Below are 21,083 nucleotides of genomic sequence, written 5' to 3'. Positions count from 1 at the left end.
GTCAGGAAGTCTAGGATCCAATTGCAAAGGGAGGTGTTAAGTCCCAGGGTCCTGAATTTAGGAATACGTTTAGCGGGCAAAATAGTGTTGAATCATCATCATCATCTTCCGTTTATCCAGGGCCGGGTCGCGGGGGCAGCAGTCTAAGCAGAGATGCCCCGACTTCCCTCTCCCTAGACACTTCCTCCAGCTCTTCCGGGGGGACACCGAGGTGTTCCCAGGCCAGCCGGGAGACATAGTCCCTCCAGCGTGTCCTAGGTCTTCCCCGGGGTCTCCTCCTGGTGGGACGGGCCCGGAACACCTTCCCAGGAAGGCGTTCCAGAGGCATCCGAAACAGATGCCCAAGCCACCTCAGCTGACCCCTCTCGATGTGGAGGAGCAGCGGCTCTACTCTGAGCTCCTCCCGGTTGACCGAGCTTCTCACCCTATCTCTAAGGGATCGCCCAGCCACCCTGCAGAGAAAGCTCATTTTCGGCCGCCTGTATCCGGGATCTTGTCCTTTCGGTCATGACCCAAAGCTCATGACCATAGGTGAGAGTAGGAACTTAGATTGACCGGTAAATCGAGAGCTTTGCCATATGGCTCAGCTCTTTCTTCACCACGACAGACCGATACATCGACCGCATTACTGCAGAAGCTGCACCGATCCGTCTGTCAATCTCCCGTTCCATCCTTCCCTCACTCGTGAACAAGACCCCTAGATACTTTAACTCCTCCACTTGAGGCAGGCACTCTCCACCAACCTGAAGTGGGCAAGCCACCCTTTTCCGATTGAGGACCATGGCCTCGGATTTGGAGGTACTGATTCTCATCCCCACTGCTTCACACTCGGCTGCAAACCGTCCCAGTGCATGCTGAAGGTCCTGGTTTGAAGGGGCCAACACGACAACATCATCCGCAAAGAGCAGAGACGAAATCGTGTGGTCCCCAAACCTGACACCCTCCGGCCCCTGGCTGCGCCTAGAAATTCTGTCCATAAAAATTACGAACAGAACCGGCGACAAAGTGCAGCCCTGCCGGAGTCCAACATGCACTGGGAACAAGTCTGACTTACTGCCGGCAATGCGGACCAAGCTCCTGCTTCGGTCATACAGGGACCTGACAGCCCTTAGCAAAGGACCCAGGACCCCATATTCCCGAAGCACTCTCCACAGGATGCTGCGAGGGACACAGTCGAATGCCTTCTCCAAATTCACAAAACACATGTGGATTGGTTGGGCAAACTCCCGTGAACCATCCAACACCCCGTAGAGGGTATAGAGCTGGTCCAGTGTTCCACGGCCTGGACGAAAACCACACTGTTCCTCCTGAATCCGAGGTTCTACAATCGGCCGTATTCTCCTCTCCAGAACCCTGGCATAGACTTTCCCGGGGAGGCTGAGAAGTGTGATCCCCCTATAATTGAAACACACCCTCCGGTCCCCCTTCTTAAAAAGAGGGACCACCACCCAGGTCTGCCATCCCAGAGGCACTGTCCCGACCGCCACGCGATGTTGCACAGGCGTGTCAACCAAGACAGCCCCACAACATCCAGAGACTTGAGTTACTCAGGGCGAATCTCATCCACCCCTGGTGCCTTGCCACCGAGGAGTTTCTTGACTACCTCTGTGACTTCAGCCCAGGTGATGCACAAGTCCACCTCTGAGCCCTCATCCTCTGCTTCCTCAATGGAAGACAGCGGGATTGAGGAGATCCTCAAAGTTCTCCTCCCACCGCCCGACGACATCCCCAGTTGAGGTCAACAGCTGCCCACCTCTACTGTAAACAGCATTGGTAGGGCACTGTTTCCCTCTCCTGAGGCGCCGGACGGTTTGCCAGAATCTCTTCGAGGCCAGCCGATAGTCCTCCATAACCTCACCGAACTCCTCCCAGGCCCGAGTTTTTGCCTCCACAACCACCCGGGCTGCAGTCCGTTTGGCCTGCCGGTACCCGTCAGCTGCCTCAGGAGTCCCACAAGCCAACCAGGCCTGATAGGACTCCTTCTTCAGCTTGACGGCATCCCTTACTTCCGGTGTCCACCACCGGGTTTGTGGTCCCTCCTGTGCGTGGTGAGCCCACGGGAAGGCGGCCCCATGTCGCTCCTTCTCAACACAATCATGGTCCCAATGCTAGCATCTGTGTGCTAGATGCATGTCCTTTAACCGACCACTTTAAAATCACACAGACATGAAATCATAAAGCTAATGGCAACCTGCAGTATCCCAGTCCGAGTACCAGTCTCTGAAGCTAACATACCAGTCTCTTAAGCTAACATACTAGTCTCTGAAGCTAACATACTAGTCTCTGAAGCTAACATACTAGTCTCTGAGGCTAACATACCAGTCTCTGTGGCTAACATACCAGTCTCTGTGGCTAACATACCAGTCTCTGTGGCTAACATACCAGTCTCTGTGGTTAACATACCAGTCTCTGTGGCTAACATACCAGTCTCTGTGGCTAACATACCAGTCTCTGTGGCTAACATACCAGTCTCTGTAGCTAACATACCAGTCTCTGTAGCTAACATACCAGTCTCTGTAGCTAACATACCAGTCTCTGTAGCTAACATACCAGTCTCTGTAGCTAACATTCCAGTCTCTGTAGCTAACATTCCAGTCTCTGTAGCTAACACTCCAGTCTCTGTAGCTAACACACCAGTCTCTGTAGCTAACACACCAGTCTCTGTAGCTAACACACCAGTCTCTGTAGCTAACACACCAGTCTCTGTAGCTAACATACCAGTCTCTGTAGCTAACATTCCAGTCTTTGTCAACTCTTGTCATTGCAATGTCACTCCTCCATGCCATTGCACAATTTGTTATGGTGTAAAGGGAGTCTAATAAAATGTGAAGAGACTGGTGCTCTGGCACTTAAAATATTGCTGATTTTGCTATTAGTTTGGGTGATTTTGTGAAGCTCAACTCATTTGTTGCGTCCAAGCACCAATAGTTAAAGCCCAGTTAGGATATAGGTACAGTAGAGGAAGTGAAGCTTTTAGGAGCACACTGACATTAGTATGGACCGGTATGTATACACTAGTGAACTCCAAAAATATTTGGACAGTGAAATATTTTTACCCTGTTTTCATGGACTTTGGATATGAAATATTACAATGACTGTGGGATTAAAGGACAGCTTCAATTGGGGGGGTATTCACCCGTATTGTAATAATAATTTTGAAATAAATCACATTTTGAACATTATCGCCCCAATAAAGAAGTTGTGTTTAGTGGTCGGTAGCATATCCTTTGCATGCAATGATTTCTTGGAATCTTTGACCGTGCACATCACCCAATGCTTGGTATCTTTACTGGTGATGCTCTGCCCGGCCTGTACCGCAGCTAATTTCCGTTCTTGCTTGTTTTGAGGCGTTTTTAGCCTTTGGTATTGTCCTCAGCCTGTAAAGGCATGCAAATATGGATTTAGATTGGGTGATTGAGTTAACAATCAAGACCTTTCCACTTTTTTCACCACACTTCCCTCATGCCATCTTTTTGGTAATGTTAATCTTTGCTTTATAATTAATATTTTGCTCGTTCTGTCCATTTGCCTTGTGATGGACATCTTGTGTAGTATTTACATTGATAGAAAACAGCTGCAGGCTTCAAATGTGAAGGAAAAGCTTGCCTACTATATTTGGCACCCTGAAATGGGATGAGAGTGTCAATTAGTTTTCATGTGCAATTTGATTGAATTCACTGTTTTCTCACACACACACACACACACACACACACACACACACACACACACACACACACACACACACACACACACAAGTACAGTGATGACTTGAAAGCAATTCAAATGTCACGGCAATGACAAATTTACTGTATTTCTTTTGCACATGTAAATCAATTAGTTCTAATAGTAGATCAACATTTTCAGATTGAGGGCAGATGCCGAAAACAGTTTCATTATATTGTTTCATTATAGTGTACTGAATGCCAAGTCTAATGATTTTTAACCTTTATTTTACCAGGCAAGTCAGTTAAGAAAAAATTCTTATTTACAACGACGGACTGGCAGGAGGAGATAGATAAAGAGCTCCTGTAGGCAATGGGTGTGGGTAATAAATAAAAACTACAGACAACACAGACAGATAACATAGAAGAAAAAACATAGTACTAACAAGCAAGAAACCAAAACACACATAAAAACACCAATAAACTACGAAACAACTAACAAGAAACTTTAAAACCACAACATTGTTAGAAACAACACTTAACTATGAAGCAACTATCAGGAAACATTAAAAGTAGCTATAAAAGGTCTACACATCCTTGTGAAAATGGCATGTTTTTGTGATGTAAAAGAAAGAGACAAAGATAAATAATGTCAGAACTTTTTCAATTTTTAATGTAACCTATAATGTGAACAATTCAACAGAAATCTTCAAGAGGGAAAAATGAAAAATAAAAACCTTACACTAACCTGGTTGCATAAGTGTGCACACCCTCTTATAACTGGGGATGTGGCTGTGTTCGGAATGAACCAATCACATTGAAACTCATATTAAATAGAAGTCATTACACACCTGCCATCATTTAAAGTGACTCTGATTTATCAAAAATAAAGTTCAGCTGTTCTAGTAGGATTTGCCTGACATTTTCTTAGTTGCATCTCAAAGCAAAAGCCATGGTCTGTAGAGAGCTTCCAAAGCATCAGAGGGATCTCATTGTTGAAAGATATCAGTCAGGAGAAGGGTGCAGAATAATTTCCAAAGCATTAGATATACCATGGAACACAGTGAAGACAGTCATTGGAGAAAATATGGCAGAGACATTACCAAGAACTGGACGTCCCTCCAAAATGTATGAAAAGATGAGAATAAAACTGGTCAGGGAGGCCTCCAAGAGGCCTACAGCAACATTAAAGGAACTGCAGGAATGTCTGGCAAGTACTGGCTGTGTGCTACATGTGACAACAATCTCCCGTATTCTTCATATGAATGGGCTATGGGGTAGGGTGACAAAGACGAAAGCCTTTTCTTACAAAGCAAAACATCCAAGCCCGGCCAAAAGCACGTGGGAAAATGTGTTCTGGTCTGATGAAACCAAGGTTGAAGTTTTTGGCCATAATTCCAAAATGTATGTTTGGCTCAAAAACAACACTGCACATGACCCAAAGAACACCATACCCACAGTGAGGCTTGGTGGTGGCAGCATCATGCTTGCATTCCTGGCATTCTAACAGAGGTGTGTAGACTTTTTATATCCCCTGTATATGATAAACATAGACAACCATGATAAACATAGACAAACATGATAAAAATAGAAAAACATGATCTAAACATATATGATAAACAGTCCCGTCAGCAGGCAGTATAAATACAATAAACCAGATGACAAACATGATCTAAACATATATGATAAACAGTCCTGTCAGCAGGCAGTATAAAAACAATACACCAGAAGACAAATATGTTTGGAGTAGAAAGACATATCTGGACAGGAGTAAAATCATCACATGAAGCAGTTACAGGTTTCGGTAAGTGCGTTGGCCATTTTGTGTTTGAATGTGTCAACTGTGACAAATGTTGATCATTTAGTTGTTATCTGTAGTGTATTCTAATCATAGGGTGCTGCAAACTGAAAGAAGGACCGACCCAAGGATTTCTTTGAATTGAATTCAATTTTGACCAACATGAACAGGGGTGTCTACTGTCTTTGCAATTACCCACAACCCCTTCGTCGTCTTGTAATTATTTATTCTACAGCAGGCTGCAGTATGCATCATTATCATGTAATGGTCTTGGGATTTAAAAACAGCACAATACAATCAAATTTAGTCATAAAAAGATAGTAAATCACATCTTGCTCTTGTCCTCTGTTATCTCTACAGGAATCATGTCTGCCACAGGGAACGGCTATGTTATATACACAACTATCAAAAGGAAAACTAAGCTAAGGCCGCCTGAGATCATGACATTCAACTTAGCCATCTTTGACTTTGGAATATCAGGTAAATGCTTCCACGTCAACTATTTTAAATACAGTTCATCAGTCTCTCTCTGTACAGAACAAGGTAGATTGAGTGTTTATAATCTCATGTATTCTGGTCACAAGAATAATTTAATAAGTGGATACCTTTAAAACAGCATTTACTCAATATAAACAATGTTTGTACGTGATTGGAAGATGATAGTGTGGTTGGATATACAGTAACGACTGACAAACCATCAATGTATTTGCTACTATAGTGAATAACAATGGTCTCAAAATCCGGATAGTTTGTATAAGAGAGAGAGTGATTTTATTGTGTTGCTTTAAACTCATCATACAAATAACAACTGTCATTAATTGAGTCCACGTGATATCTTTTTGCTTTGTGGTGCGTAATTGCTCTTTTCCCTAATAAACTAATTTAATTGTTTTCAATGAATTGCTTTCTAATGTGTTCGTGTCACAGGGCAATTTACCATTGTGGCCAAAAACTACAATTTGTCCAATATTAACATAATTATTTTATTTATCCCTTATTGCCACCATGTGGATGTAACTTTAACCTAATTTTAAAGGACCAGTTAACAATGTTAGGTTCCTGTTTAAAAATAAGATATGTAGACACTAAGTTTTACATAACACTTTCCTATGAAAATTATGATAATGCCTTTTTTGCACTATATTTCTAAAATCATTTAAATAACTAAAATGTTAACCCAACAAAATGTAGTCCCTCAAAAGGGAGCTAAAAAAGGATTCACTGTCAAACAATAAAAATTGGGTTAAACAACAAAGATCGGGTTAAACTCATGGTTGGTGGCTCGGTCAGTGGCTCTCATAAGCCCCACCATGAGTGCCCACTAAATTTGCCCCATTAAAAGCAAAATCTTTTAAATACCCACACCAATATCTGATGGTGAGTAAAAATCTAAATGAAGCAAAACAAAACAGAGGAGAACATGGCAAGTAAGTTCTACGTTTGCAGGAAGGTCTTTATCCTACTTGGCAGGCCTGTAAATCAAAGTATGCAGTATACTTTGTCTGATTGTCATTCACCGTCTTTCATCATGGCAGAGCATGCAACGCTGTATCCAATGGACAATCAACATGCATTATCTAATGTGGACATTGGTTAGGTCTTCATGTCCTTTCATTTACCAACAAAAGCTAGCTCACATTGAACAAAGTCCCTGAAACTAGCTGTCTGTCAGTAATGATGGATGCAGTACCAAGCTGTGAATCTATAGTTTAAATCCTGGTTGGTGGATACCGTCAGAGCCTGGGGGTTTTGGCTAAGAAGCGGAGTACCTTGGTTTGAGTTGCATCAGAGGATGCATGTTCTAATCTGCCTCCCCCCAGCATATTGTGTCAAGTGGCAACTTACGTGGGCTACCATTTATTAGCTAACTAGCAGCTTGCAAACCATATGTTACATGGCATGGGCTTTATTACAAGCCCTTTACTTTAGATTGTTTAGTTCTTAATTTCAGTTACGATATTGAACACTACAAACATGCTACTTGGTGTCGATTTTGGTCTGAGATCCTACCATCTGGAACAGTTGATTGTATTGTTTTTGGTCTAGACGAAAGTAGCTACGAAATTCCTCTCCTAAAAACCGGAGCTCTTAAATCAGTCGGTGAAAGTCGCCCAACCAATTTTCGCGATCTGAGCAGTTGGTCTCATTTTTGAATGAGCCCATCAATACTATTGACTATTTATAATTGTTATAACCTCCAAGCTTTAAATTTTGGAAGGAGATTCCCAGCAAACACGTTACATAACCACAACCAATAATGACGTAGTGGATTGGTCATGTCATGACATTACCTTCTTACAACGTTGTGGCAACGTTGTCCGTAGGTAATTCAATGACCAAACCTTCCACACTTGCTCTGGACGTCGCAGTTCTAGATCGTGAAGCTTTGCCCATAGGGGCTTTGCTCCTATTGGTTTACCCCTCTGCCAATAGGCAGTCACTGAAAATTTTAATATGCAAATCACACATCTCATGGCCATATGCCCCATGGCTATAAATGAGGTTCTCACACTCTGCTCAGTTTACTTTTTTTCTTCATGAGAAAGGTTTAAGTATGCAGTCTACAGTGATTTCTACTAAGCCAAGGATGGCGTCACCATCTTCGACCGCTGGAGCGGTCCCTGCTAGCCCGGTGCCCCGGCTGCCGACTTCACTGTCGGCATGCCGGTGTAGCGAGCTTAACGTGGTGGTCAAACCCCACACGCTTTGCTGTGTGTGTTTGGGACCGCTGCTTGCTTGTGACGGCGCCAAAGAGGAGCCTGTGTGCACCGCCTGCGCCTAGGGGAAAAGCAATACGCCCTGTTGGTGCAGTCCCTGGCGGCCTGCAACAACGTGGGCCCCCTGGTGGTGGCCATGGCTGGGATGACCGAGGGACGCACCTCGCTGTCTCCGGCGGAGGTGAGTGAGGTGGCAAGGGCTTCGCCGGCCAATATCAAGTTCACCCAGGCTAACTCTCTCTCGGCCAGCCGGGTGATGGCCATGTCAGTGGTGCAGGTCAGGCACCTGTGGCTGGCGCTCACCTCCCTGAAGGAGCCTGAGAAGATGCCCTTCCTCAACGCTCCGTTGCAGGAGGATGCACTCTTTGGCGCTACAGTCACTGAGGCCCTGGTGCGCCAAAAGAAGGACAGGGAGGAGTGTATCCGGCTGGGTCCCCTTCTGCCAGTTCCGCTGCCCCCCCTGAGGCTTCACGTTCTGCGTGAAGCGTAAAGTCAATGGCTGGCCACAGCTCCCCAGCTGTGTGTTCGTCCGCTCGCTCTGTTTAACTCGTCTATGCACACTGGCGTTGTCTATAAACACTGCCGGGCTGGTTGGACAGGACCCTGAGGAAGAGTTATGCGTTGCAGTTTCACTGCCCACCTCCTTCGTTCTCAGGAGTTGTGGAAACAGTAATGGTGTCTCCAGTGCAGGTCGCTGCCCTGCAGGGAGAGATTGTGGACCTTCTAGAGAAGGAGGCAGTGTCCCTAGTCCCGTTGGAGCAGAGGGAGAAGGGGCTGTATTCCCCTTACTTCCTGGTGTCCAAGAAAACGGGGGGCATTAGGGCGCTGAGGTGTCAAGGGGTCAGAGTTCTGGCCTACCTAGACAACCTTTTGGTTCTGGCGCACTTGACGGAACAGGCCCAGGTTCACACAGTCAGGTTGGTGACTCAGCTCACTAGCCTGGGTTTTGCGGTGAACTGGAAAAAGAGCACCCCTCAGCCAAGTCAACTGGTTATCCACAGTTTCTCCGAGGACACGGTGAGTGGCCACTCTGCGGGCCCTGGACCACGTCTGGCCGTTGCGTACAGTGTCGGTGTTCTTGGTCATGTCGCTGCTGGGCTTCATGTCATCAGCCCACTGCGCATGCTGGGCTTACAGCGCTGGTTCGCACGTCTCCGGTTGGATCCTGTGTGTCACCAGGGACATTTTCACTTAGGGGTGTACTCACTTTTGTTGCCAGCGGTTTAGACATTAATGGCTGTGTGTTGAGTTATGTTGAGGGAACAGCAAATGTACACTGTTACACAAGCTTTACACTCACTACTTTACATTGTAGCAAAGTGTCATTTCTTCAGTGTTGTCACATGAAAAGATATAATCAAATATTGACAAAATGTGAGGGGCATACTTCTGTGAGATACTGTATGTCGGGAGACTGAGCAGATTGTGAAAACGTTAGTTACCTATTGTAACTCTGGTTATATGAGTGGAGCGGAGCCTCCTAGAGGGGCTTTAGCTCCTAGTGGTTTACCCATGCCGCGTCAGCGGCCGTACTGAAAACTCATTATGCAAGATGCATCAGCCAATCAGGGCACGCCTGCCCCTATATATGACCCGTGAGCCCAGAGAACGTCCTCCCGAAATTATTCAGCATAACTCATGGGACGTCAGGGCAACAGGTCTAGGGGGCTCCGCTCCACTCATATAACCAGAGTTACAATAGGTAACTAACGTTATATTTCGTGGAGCTCCGCCCCCTAGAGGGGCTTTAGCTCCTAGTGGTTCACGGCGGAGCGAGCGAGCCAAAAATGTACTCCCTCCCGGAACACCAGTAAGCCAAAAAAGGATCAGTAAAAAAATCCGATCCCAATTACCCCAAGACGGACATCCCGACAACTGACAAAGTCAGGAGGTGATGCCCAATTGTGTAATCCCCTAGCATAGCGTAATAAATAAGCTATGCAGGAAGAAGGGCTGTTGTACTCAAACAAGAGGGAAACGTATCCATCCCGCATAGGCCCAACAATATACCTCCATGCACCACACATCACGAAATGAGGGGCATGAAGATATAAACAAAAAAGAAAAAGGAGTAAGTTCAGAGGTCCCGGGCAGCTGCCCCAAGGACAGAATGAAGGAGGGAAGACGGAGACACGTCCATCAAATAAAAACGGACAAACGCCAACGGCGTCGACCACGACGCCGCGGTGCTAATGTCATCCACTCTGACTCCGTGGAAAAGGGCAGAAGAGGCCGCAACACCCCGCGTGGAGTGTGCGCGGAGACCCTCCGGAACAACGGAACCCGAAGCTCCATAGGCCAAAGTGATACAGTCACAAAGCCAATGGGACAGACGATGTTTGGAAAGCGGACGACCCAACGAGGAGTTCGCATAGCAAACAAACAACTGGGGAGTCAATCTGATAGACCTGGTGCGTTCCACATACAAGGCAAGGGCACGCACCGGGCACAAACTGTGAAGCCTCTCGTCCTCCTCCCGAGCGTGCGGGGGAGGGAAGAAGGCCTGTAGTTGAATGGTCCTTGACCGAAAAGAACTAGTGATACTTTTCGGCACGAAGGATGGGTTAGGTCTCAACGTAGCGCAACCCAAGTCCTCTCTGATGGCCAAGCACCCGGGGCGCACAGAGAGAGCGCGGAGATCACTCACCCGTTTTGCGGAGCACAGAGCGACAAGCAGGGCCGTCTTAAGGGAGAACAACTTGAGAGAGCACTGTTGTAAGGGCTCGAATGGGGGTGCGCAGAGGGCGCCCAGCACCTTAGCCAGGTCCCATTGAGGAGCGCCCAGTCTGACCGCCGGGCGTAAACGGCTCGTCCCCGAAAGGAAACGGCGAAGAAGGGGGTGGCTGAAAACAGTTTTTCCAGCAAAACCTTCATGGCACGCAGAGATGGCAGATGCGTAGCCGCGTATGGTCGAAGGAGACCTATCCATATCGAAGAGATACTGCAGAAACGACAGAATCTCCTCCACAGGACAACACGAAGGGTCAGAGGACCTCTGCGTGCACCATGATACAAACATATTCCAGCGAGAGGAATAGAATTTGGATGTAGAAGACGCCCTAGCGCCCTGGATGGTGTGCACCACGGCTTCGGACAGACCCCTGTTCAAGAGCCTGACCCGCTCAGGTGCCAGACCCTGAGGGCTCCTGAGAGCACTGGAGGGTGTAGAATCGAGCCCTCCGCTTGGGACAGCGTGTCCTGTCTGGGCGGAATTGACCAAGGACGGTCCACCAGCAGCTGGATCATCTCCGGATACCAGATGGCTGAGGGGCGGTCGGGTGCCACCAGGATGACCCGAAGCCCCTCCGTCCTGATCCGAGCCAGCAGGCGCGCTATGCAGTGTTGCGGAGGGAACGCGTACAAGAGGCCCCGGGGCCAGGGGTGGTGCGCGAACGCGTCCACCCCCAGAGGGGGGCGATCCGCTTGAGACAGGGAGAATCACAGGCGACAGTGTGCGTTCCGCCTGGACGCAAACAGGTCCACCTGAGCTTCCCCAAATCTCAGCCAGATGCGGGAGACGATGTCTGGGTGGAGGCGCCATTCGTCGTGATGGAGGCCGCTCCGAGACATCATGTCCGCGCCCACATTCAGATGACCCGGAATGTGGGCCGCAGCTAGGGAGCGGAGATGGGCACAAGCCCATAGCCAGAGCTGTGTCGCTGCCTGGTGGAGAGCAGGAGACCTGACCCCCCCTTGACGATTGATGTAAGCGACCGTGGCCCGATTGTCCGAGCGAATCAGGACATCGCGGCCCTCGACTAGGTCTGAGAAATGCATAAGCATCAATAAGACCGTGTCTAGCTCCAGCAGGTTGATGTGGCGAGTACCGGGAGGCCACACGCCTCCGACTGCCTGACCCAGGCACACCCCGCCCCATCCGTGGAGAGATGCGTCCGTGAAGACCTGGATGCATTCCGACACTCTGCCCAACGGGACGCCCTGAGAAAGAACCAGGGGGTCCCTCCAATAGCTCAAATCCCCTAGTAGGCGTGGCCGGCAGGGACAAGGCCCGGTTCCGTTGACGTGCCGGGTCGACCCGTTGGCGGGCAAACCAGGCCTGTAGGCTGCGCATGTGTAGCAGGCCCAGGGGAACCACCTTGTGAGCCGCGGCCATCATGCCCAGCAGGGACATGATGGCCCGAACCGGGCGCCTGCAGGGCGGCCGGCAAAGGTTGAGAGCCGAAAGCAGATCGAGAGCCCTCGAGTCCGAAATACGCGCTCTCATTGTGCGTGTGTCCATGACCAGACCCAGGTAAGAAACCTGCTGGGCTGGTCTCGGCGCACTCTTCTTCCAATTCACCGTGAGACCCAGTCGTGTGAGGAAGGACACCACACGGACAGTGTGTGACCTGGCCAGTCCCAGGGACGACGCTAGAATTAGGAGGTCGTCTAGATAGGCCAGGATCCTGATGCCCTCCCTGCGTAGAGGCTCCAGAGCCGACTCCAGACATTTGGAGAATGTGCGTGGGGCTAGAGCGTAGCCGAATGGAATCCTCGTATACTCGTACGCCTTTCCTAGAAAGGCAAAGCGGAAGAACTTCCTGTGCCTGCGAACGATCGGGATATGGAAGTAAGCATCCTTGAGGTCTATGCTCGAGCAGAAGTCCCCCGGTAGAAAGGCCTCGAGCAGACGGCTGGTGGTGAGCATACGGAACGGGCGCTTGGCCACGTGCGCATTCAGATTGCGCAAGTCCAAGATCGGTCTCACTCCCCCTGTCTTCTTGGGAACCAGGAAGTAACGGGAGTAAAAACCGTTCTGCTTGAGATCCTCCGGGACCTCGGAGATCACTCTTTTGCTCAACAGTTCCGTCACCTCCGACAGCAGAGCGGACACCCTGTCCGGCGATGACATCACCGTCTCCACTATCCCCAAGAAGGGGGGTGGAACAGATCTGAACTGGATCAGATAGCCCCGCTTGATCGTTCAATCGAGCCACAGTGACATGGAACAATGCTGACGCCACTCCCAATAATGCTCTGAGAGAGAAAGAGCAGGTAGTTGGGGGGCGTTGGCAAGGAAAGACTCGAATTCCCTCTCCGCCCTTACCGCCGCCAAGCTCGACCCGAGAGGGAGAGACGCGGCCCAAGGAGGGCAGGAGGGGAAAGGGGTGAGAAAAAACACTGAGGCGCTATCCACTGAGCCATCCCGCAGTACGTGAAACCCTGCGCTCTCACTTATAGGAACCTGAGTGGAGCCCGGCATTTGCATACGCGGACGTTGCACCCTGAGCGGGGACGCGTTGGCAAGGAGACGCCGGGTAGGGTAAGCAAGACTGGAACGGTCAGGGAGGGCAGGAAGCGAGACAGAGGCGAGAGCCGGTGATCCCTGACGCGTGATCTTCTCGCTGCGAGCAGAATGAGACGCCGCCTGACTGGCGGGTAGCGGGATAAGAGACGACTCCGAAACCGCTAGCCGGCACTTAAGTCTATCAGAGCTGGCAGGTAGAGAGGAGCGAGAAGTTATACTTATTACACCCCGAACATACTCGCTATCCTGACAGTTACCAACAGAACTCCTATCCCTACAGAGAGCAGGGAAAGGAATAGAACGTGCACAAGTAAACACATTAGAGAACCTACCAGCTGCAGGGCGAGAATGAGGGAAAAGCCGCTCATTTGCGCCACTGCTTATATCCAACGGGGCTGGCATAGAGACAGGGAGAGCGTTCACCGAGTCTCTAATAGCCACCGAAGGAGGCAAACTAGGGCATGTGGAATTCTCAAGTGATTTAACAGTCTCAGACACCGCCTGAGCCTGCACAAAAGCACAACTTACGCCCAAGTAACGTTTAGCCTGTTTATTAAAATGTAAAGAATGCCGGGCCGAGTCTGCGACGCCGTCAGACTAAGCCCTTGCTCTTTTGGTGAAGGAAGAGACGGGGGCCGTGAGGGCAACGTTGCCACTCACAGCCCGCTCCACGCCTAGTCAGGATGGTCTGGGCTTCTTAGACGGCCAGGGGACGCTGAGTTTGGGAGCGGGTAGTCTGCCGTGGCAGGAGGGGCTGGGGCAGCAGCGGAAGCGGTGGCAGAGACATGACGGCGCTGGCGACGTCTGGCGGAAGAACCCTGGCGATGAGAAGAGGACCGTGTAGCAGAACGGGCAGATGAACCGGCTAAAGGAAGGTGCCGGGATAGCTCCTTCCGTCCCTCGTCCGTCTTCTTAAAAGACGCTATGGCCGTGTGGACAGCGTCGCCAAACAAGCCCTCCTGGGAGAGGATGACGGTGACCGACGACAGCCGATGCCACAGAGCGCCCAGCGCAGACAGTCTGAGCCTGGTTAAGGTGGAGGATAGCCTTGAGATTAGCCGCTACTTCCTCGACGTCACGTGACGACGGGGAAGATGAACGGTCCAAGATGTGGGAAGCCGCTGACGCGAGGAGAGCAACGTTGTTCGCCGCGGCCAGGGCTTGAGATCCCAGAACATAAACCTTGTCCCAAAGCTGTCCTGAGAAACGGTCCTTGGTAGAAGGCAGGGCAGGCTTCTTACCGGACCAGCCCCAGGAAGGAAGGAAGTGAGCGGCCAGCTCGGGTTCCAACGGCGGAGTGGCAGAGCTGATAGGGGCGAGACGACCATGGACCTTGGTGAAGGTGGCGTAGGATCTGACGGGCGCCCTGGCAGAAGCTGGAGCAGACCAGGAACCCTCGGCGAAGCCTTTAAAACCACGGACTTCAGGAGCAGGGGAGTCCACCGGTTTCACTCGCTCAGCCCAGGAACCGAAGGACATATCCGAAGGCTGCTTTGGTGTAGGCAGGGGAGGCAAAGGCAGCTGGATACGGAGAGCTGCTCTCTCAATCATACCCGCAAACTCCACGCGGAGAGGGGGCGGACGGAGAGAGGCAGCGGAAGAAAAGTCGTCCTCGAGTTCTCCCCGGAGAGAAGGAGAGGCGTGGGAACCGCCACCACAGCCCACGTGGGAAGGGAGCGAGCTCGCTTGGGTCAGGGGAGCTCTGCGTAGAACCGTCCTCCACTGATAGCATGTCGTCCTCGTCGTTGTCCTCGCAGGAGCTCAGCACGGCGGGGACGTCCACCTCCTGTTGAAAGTAGGCTGCCCTCTCTACACGTGTAGGGAGGGACAGGACGGCGCAGGAGGAGCAAGCCGGGGGATCAGTGAGACCGTCACAAGCGTGTGCCGGACCCAGGCAGGAAACACATGCAGAATGCGGATCCTGGTCGGCGCAGCGGCAAGCGGCGGCGAAATACTTGTTCATCTTGAGAACGTCGAGCTGAAGAAAGTCGACGGCAAAAATATTCTCAGGCTGAGAGTAATCAGACGTATTCAACAAACTGTTGCTGAATAAAAAGGGAGGACGTTCTCTGGGCTCAAGGGTCATATATAGGGGCAGGCGTGCCCTGATTGGCTGATGCATCTTGCATAATGAGTTTTCAGTACGGCCGCTGACGTGGCATGGGTAAACCACTAGGAGCTGAAGCCCCTCTAGGGGGCGGAGCTCCACGAAATATAACCTCTTTTATAGCCATGGTGCAGATGGCCATGAGAGGTGTGATTTGCATATTTAAATTTTCAGTGACTGCCTATTGGCAGAGGGTTAAAGCCATAGGAGCGAAGCCCCTATGAGCGAAGCTCCACTCATAAAACTGGAGTTACGAAAGTATCTATCGAAAGGTAATTAAATGACGTATTGACAATGTAAAAACATACGTTTGGTACCGATCTTACGTAACTACAACTGGAAAAGCTTAACTCCTATTTTCGTTGCTACAATGTACTTTGCTTATGATGTCATTAGGATGTAATTACTTGCCACCACATCGGAAACCGTATTCCAAATATTTCAGAGTTCAGCTGAAGAAACAAGAATACTCCAATACAGGCAATAGCTCAATTCAAATGCCATGTACACAATATCAGATGGAAGGCATATATTAACTATGCACGCACGTGCCGCAGCTCGAGAGTCCCGCTGTAGTTTACTCATACCGGTAGCTGTATTATTACTTCTGATGTGTTAAACTGGATTTATAGTTTTTTACTCCAGTTTAAGATAATTCTGATTTAGTTGTGTCTGAGTTTTTACCAGTACTCTTCTACTCTGGTTATCCTCTGTAGCTATTATTGGCAGTTTCCAGTCGCTATCATAGTTTTTTTTTCGAATTCATACTTTTTTCTATTAAGAAATGTTGTAATCATTGATGTTAAACTTTCAGGTTTTAGGTTTTTCTAATCTAACAATTTTCCAATTTAGAAATTCTTATTTAGCCGTGTAGCCTACACTACAGCATCATACCTTGCTATCAAATGCGGTTGGCGCAATTAGGTTTTCTGTTACCGTAACGTGCCTGGCTCGCTACTGCAGCTAGTTAACACTACTGTACAACTACGTACTTTACAAACATCTGCTTAGTTCGTTAAGCTGACATCGTTTCTGGAGCACCGTGTCATAATTTCTGGACGAGGAATCTCAGGTAAGCTTATTTAACTTCTTTACAAAGCACAAAGCTAACTATCTGACATATTACTATGTAAAATCACTTTGGTAGTTACCATTGAATAACGTCATTAACTGTATAGCAATCCTACTAACAAGCTACAGTACAGTAACTACTACTGTTGCTAGCTAGCTTGATTGGGAGCTTTTTCCCCAGCCAGCCTGGGCTCAGTGCAAGAAGTGTTTCACTGGCTGGGACAGAAATTAATACTGAGTTTGAGTATTCAAGGTGTGATTAAGCACGCGGTAATCATCATGTTTTCATAGCGTTTCTGTCATGTACTATATTGCTGTAATTTGCACTAGGCTACCGAGTGGAACATTGAAATATTAATTCCCAGGCCAAGATAATTTTGACACGGAAAATTAGAGGACGTACACAATTTTGTAGATTACGTTTGTCATCATAATGTCCCATTAATATTTTGGTCAGTCTCAAGGTAGATATATAGACTGAGACCAGTAATACAAAAATACACATAATGTATGTGTATGCTTACTCAGAGAATTGGACTGTTACATAACAATGAGGCAGATTTTAGGCATTTTTTCAGTATTTTATTATGATTAAGTATATGATTTTATATTTGAACAAGAAGAAAGTATTAAGTCCCCAATGGTGGACAGCTACCCAGTCGTTTCTGCATTTCATTCATTCAAGCAGGACTTTACTGCCATTGCAAGCAGCGATTATTACAATGCTTATGTTGCGCTCCACTGTTGACTGAAAGCCTATAAACTCCAAAGATTAGGCTGGCACCTTTGGTGAGAATTTACATTAATAATAATATTGCTATACACAAGCATTCTGTACTAGACATTGGATATCTCAGGAGAATTTGTCATTGATTAGTCAGTGTAATTTAGCCCATACATTATACATTTTAATGTGTAGGATAATGCAACCTTTTATTGGCTGCATGCTTTATACACTGAGGCAACCGTTTTAAGTTAAATCACATAATTTTCTTCCTATTGAGACAAGGGTTGCAGCACCTGACAGATTTTGAAACCTACTTTTAGCTTTGTATTCATTTTTTTACACATTACAGGGGCTGTAATGTGGTGCCAGGTTTGGGATTGAAGACTGTGGAGACCCTCATTGCTGAAGTCCTAAAACATGCACCAGCCCACATCAAACTGCAACTACCGGTAACTACACATTTTATGTGGTCATTATATTTTAAATCTGCTCTGATTAATGTAATTGATCAGTTACAATACCAAATACATTGGTTTAAAAATATTTGTTCCACAGTATTGTTGAATACATGTTCCTGATTGGCAAGAAGTGAATTCTAGAATGGATGTAAGTTGCTAATATACAGGACTATTGGGTGGACATGAATTTCAGATATACAGGACACCTAATCATGGTGTGAAAGATGTCTTGTGTGTTGTTATAATTTGTAATTGTAGTTGTTTTGGGGCTTTCACGTCATGATTAGGTGTCCCATATCTCTCCCCTGCATGGCAATGTAACATTTAGAACAAATGACTGGGTCATGTCCAAAGAAATAGAAAAAAGATTAAATGACTGGTTGGCATATGTAGCAACCAAAATATGAGAGAGCTCAAATTCACAAATAAAACATGTAAACATAAACACATTCTAGTGGTAAACATAGTGGCAAAATGTTTTAATCGGGGGAATTTGAGTACAGCTGGGCGGAGGGGGAAGACAGATTGGATGGATGAACACGCCATGTCACTGTTGATGAAAGCTAAAAGTCACTGTTTAATGTCATCAGGGGTGGTGAAGCCACAACAGAGAGCGGCAGCAGTATCCCCAGCACCCCTACTTCCCACTGCTATGCTCATGTTGTTGTTTGTTGGCCACTGGGTAATAAGGGGGATAAACACCTCAGTACATTACCTTGGAATAATGAACTTGCAGAAGAGAGTTCAGTATTTATCACTTACATATATAACCATTGAGTCACCTCATAAGTACTCATATGTAAAGATTTTTACTGAGTTCACACAAAGCATGATTCAACAAGACATCTGATAATAATGTAAAAGTGATAATAAAATAATTATGAAATAACTGAATCAGATTTTGGACACTGTTTTAAACGCTTTTTAGACTTGTTTTCATTGTCCATGATCAGGTGCAGTTCTGGGTCCCAACACCAAATGAAGGTGAAGATATAATTGATGACCACTCATTGATGAATCATTTCTGACAACGATGAAGAGTAAAGCTTCCATCTTTGCTTGTGTTATTGTATTTTGACGGTTGGATAATATTTCTTCTTGTTTGATCAGTTGATAGTTTAAAAAATGATCATGATTTTTCACAATTTCTCACCATTAGAAAAACCCAATGAAGAGTAAGGCATTAATATTGGCTTATGTTCTTATATTTTAAATATTTGTAAATATGGCCAGTTTGATAATATCTGTTATGTGATCAGTTGATAGTTGCATTTCAATTTCAGTGATTTGAGAAGGATATAATTATTGGTGGAAAAATTGTTTAGCCTCGTTATTGCCATTGAAGACCTGCAATTTAATTCTTACTTTAATTTCTGTACCGTTGACCAACTTGGGAGAGTGTGAGGTGGGTGATCAATAAAGTGATCTTTTTAATTACATACATTTTCTTGATTTTTTTGAAAATGTTATATACTTTTTTACTACATTTCATATAAGGCTCTTTTATATTACATGTCATGTACTTTGTTAGGAGCAAATATCTGGACTAATGATCTAACAGCATTGACATAATTACATCTGGAAAGGGGTTGATATAATAAATGTATACATAATACCTCACATGCTCACTGTAAAACTGGAGTCTGTTTAGAGCCCTGCTGAATTGTGTTGCGCACCTTTAAGAGGGCATGGGACAGTTGGAGTGGATAGACAACAACGTTTGAGAGAAGTGTCAAGTGAGCTATGTTGACTGGACAGAAATTTACTTAACTGTACCTATTTTAGCTGTAGGTATGAATATACAAATTCTTTAAGTGCAAAAAATTGTTAAGGCATATTTGACAGATTTGGAGCGCTTTTGCAAAGAGTGGGCAAATATTGCCACGTCAAGATGTGCCATGCTAATAGACTCCTACCCAAAAAGACTGAGTGCTGCAATAAAATCAAAAGTTGCTTCAACAACAAGTATTAGTTTAAGGGTGTGCACTCATATGCAACCAGGTTATTTTGAGTTTTTAATTTTTCCCCCTCAAAGATGTTTGCTGAAAGATTCACACCCATGCAGCATTGGATGAGCAATAGCGGTGGTGGGTTAGACCTCTAGAACACCCTGGGCCACAAAATTCTGATTTATTTTAAATCCTATGTTCTAAGAATTTTGCAACTCCTCAAACAGTCCCTGTTGTGACCCAGCCAGAAGCAAAACTCACTACAATTGGTGTCTCAGTCTTAGAACAATCTCTGGCCAGCTCTCTCTGTGTCTCATATAAGCACGGGATACACTGTAATTTCCCAGATGATTTCTCACTGTCCAAGACAACTATGTCCCTCTCTATGAGATGTCTGGTTTGCGGAACAGGGCCATCTTCCCCTGCAGACCACAAGCATTATCTGTCTGTCTGCTAGCTTGGCCTGCATCGTGGGAATATCCCACGATAACCATTTCACTCTGATGCTGTTTGACAGGGATAGACCACTAGATTCCGATGGGTCTTTTTTCTGAATTGGAGCGGGAGAAAGGGATGGACGTTAAAACATAATAAAGAAATGTGTACGCTTCAAATTGTGAATAAACTAATGTTTTCCTACAGTATAATGGCTTGATGTATTTTATTAAAAAAAACAGTAAATCAGGCTGTCCCTGTTTCCAACAGTTGCTGTTGGAGTTAGAAACTGAGAGAAAGAATCTATTGTTAACTAATAATTGGTGGAGAGGACAGTTTGTCTGTATGTGGGTGTGTGCACGTCAACACGTACATAGAAACAGGGTCGTAATGTTGCTTACTGAACTTCAATGGCATCAGACTGGGTCAACCACTTTCTCCTCACACAATGATTTAAAGGAGTTTGGGCGTGGCACTGGGAAACATTATTAATGATCACCTCTTCTCACATCACATGGTCTGCCACAGGGTTGTTACTTTACTGCATCTCTGGGCATTGATTGTTTTTGAACAAAAGGCCCCAGTGTTATATGAAGTGGATGAAGATTATGTTGGAATTTTCTTGCCATACATTACTTTCCTTTTAGGCTCAACACATGCTCATGTCTTATAGCATATTACATCTCTGAGCGAGTGTTTGCTTTTGAAGTCACAGGGAAGCCGTTCTTCGTGATATCCTGTTTCTCCCACCGCTGGCTGTTTGGCTGGGCGGGCTGCCGTTTCTATGGCTGGGCAGGCTTTTTCTTCGGGGTTGGCAGCCTCATCACCATGACTGTAGTCAGCCTAGACCGATACCTCAAGATCTGTCATCTCAGATACGGTACCGTAAGCTATGCTCTCTTTGGTTTACA

At 46.9% G+C, this 21,083-nt stretch overlaps 1 protein-coding gene across 2 annotated transcripts in view; it reads left to right on the top strand.

Moving 5' to 3' along the window:
* opn5 (opsin 5) overlaps positions 1-21,083 on the top strand; it is a 30,787-nt gene that overhangs the window by 4,814 nt on the left and 4,890 nt on the right. For both annotated transcript variants that reach the window (XM_020056034.2, XM_010882669.3), the window contains 2 exons: positions 5,821-5,940; positions 20,882-21,052. In XM_020056034.2, the coding sequence (XP_019911593.1) occupies positions 5,821-5,940; positions 20,882-21,052 (291 nt within the window). The remainder of the gene's footprint in view (positions 1-5,820; positions 5,941-20,881; positions 21,053-21,083) is intronic.

The sequence above is a fragment of the Esox lucius genome, chromosome 18, assembly GCF_011004845.1.
Source record: "Esox lucius isolate fEsoLuc1 chromosome 18, fEsoLuc1.pri, whole genome shotgun sequence".
NCBI lineage: Eukaryota > Metazoa > Chordata > Actinopteri > Esociformes > Esocidae > Esox > Esox lucius.
The sequence above is the reverse complement of the archived record's forward strand: the minus strand, read 5'-3'. Positions and strand labels throughout refer to the sequence as shown.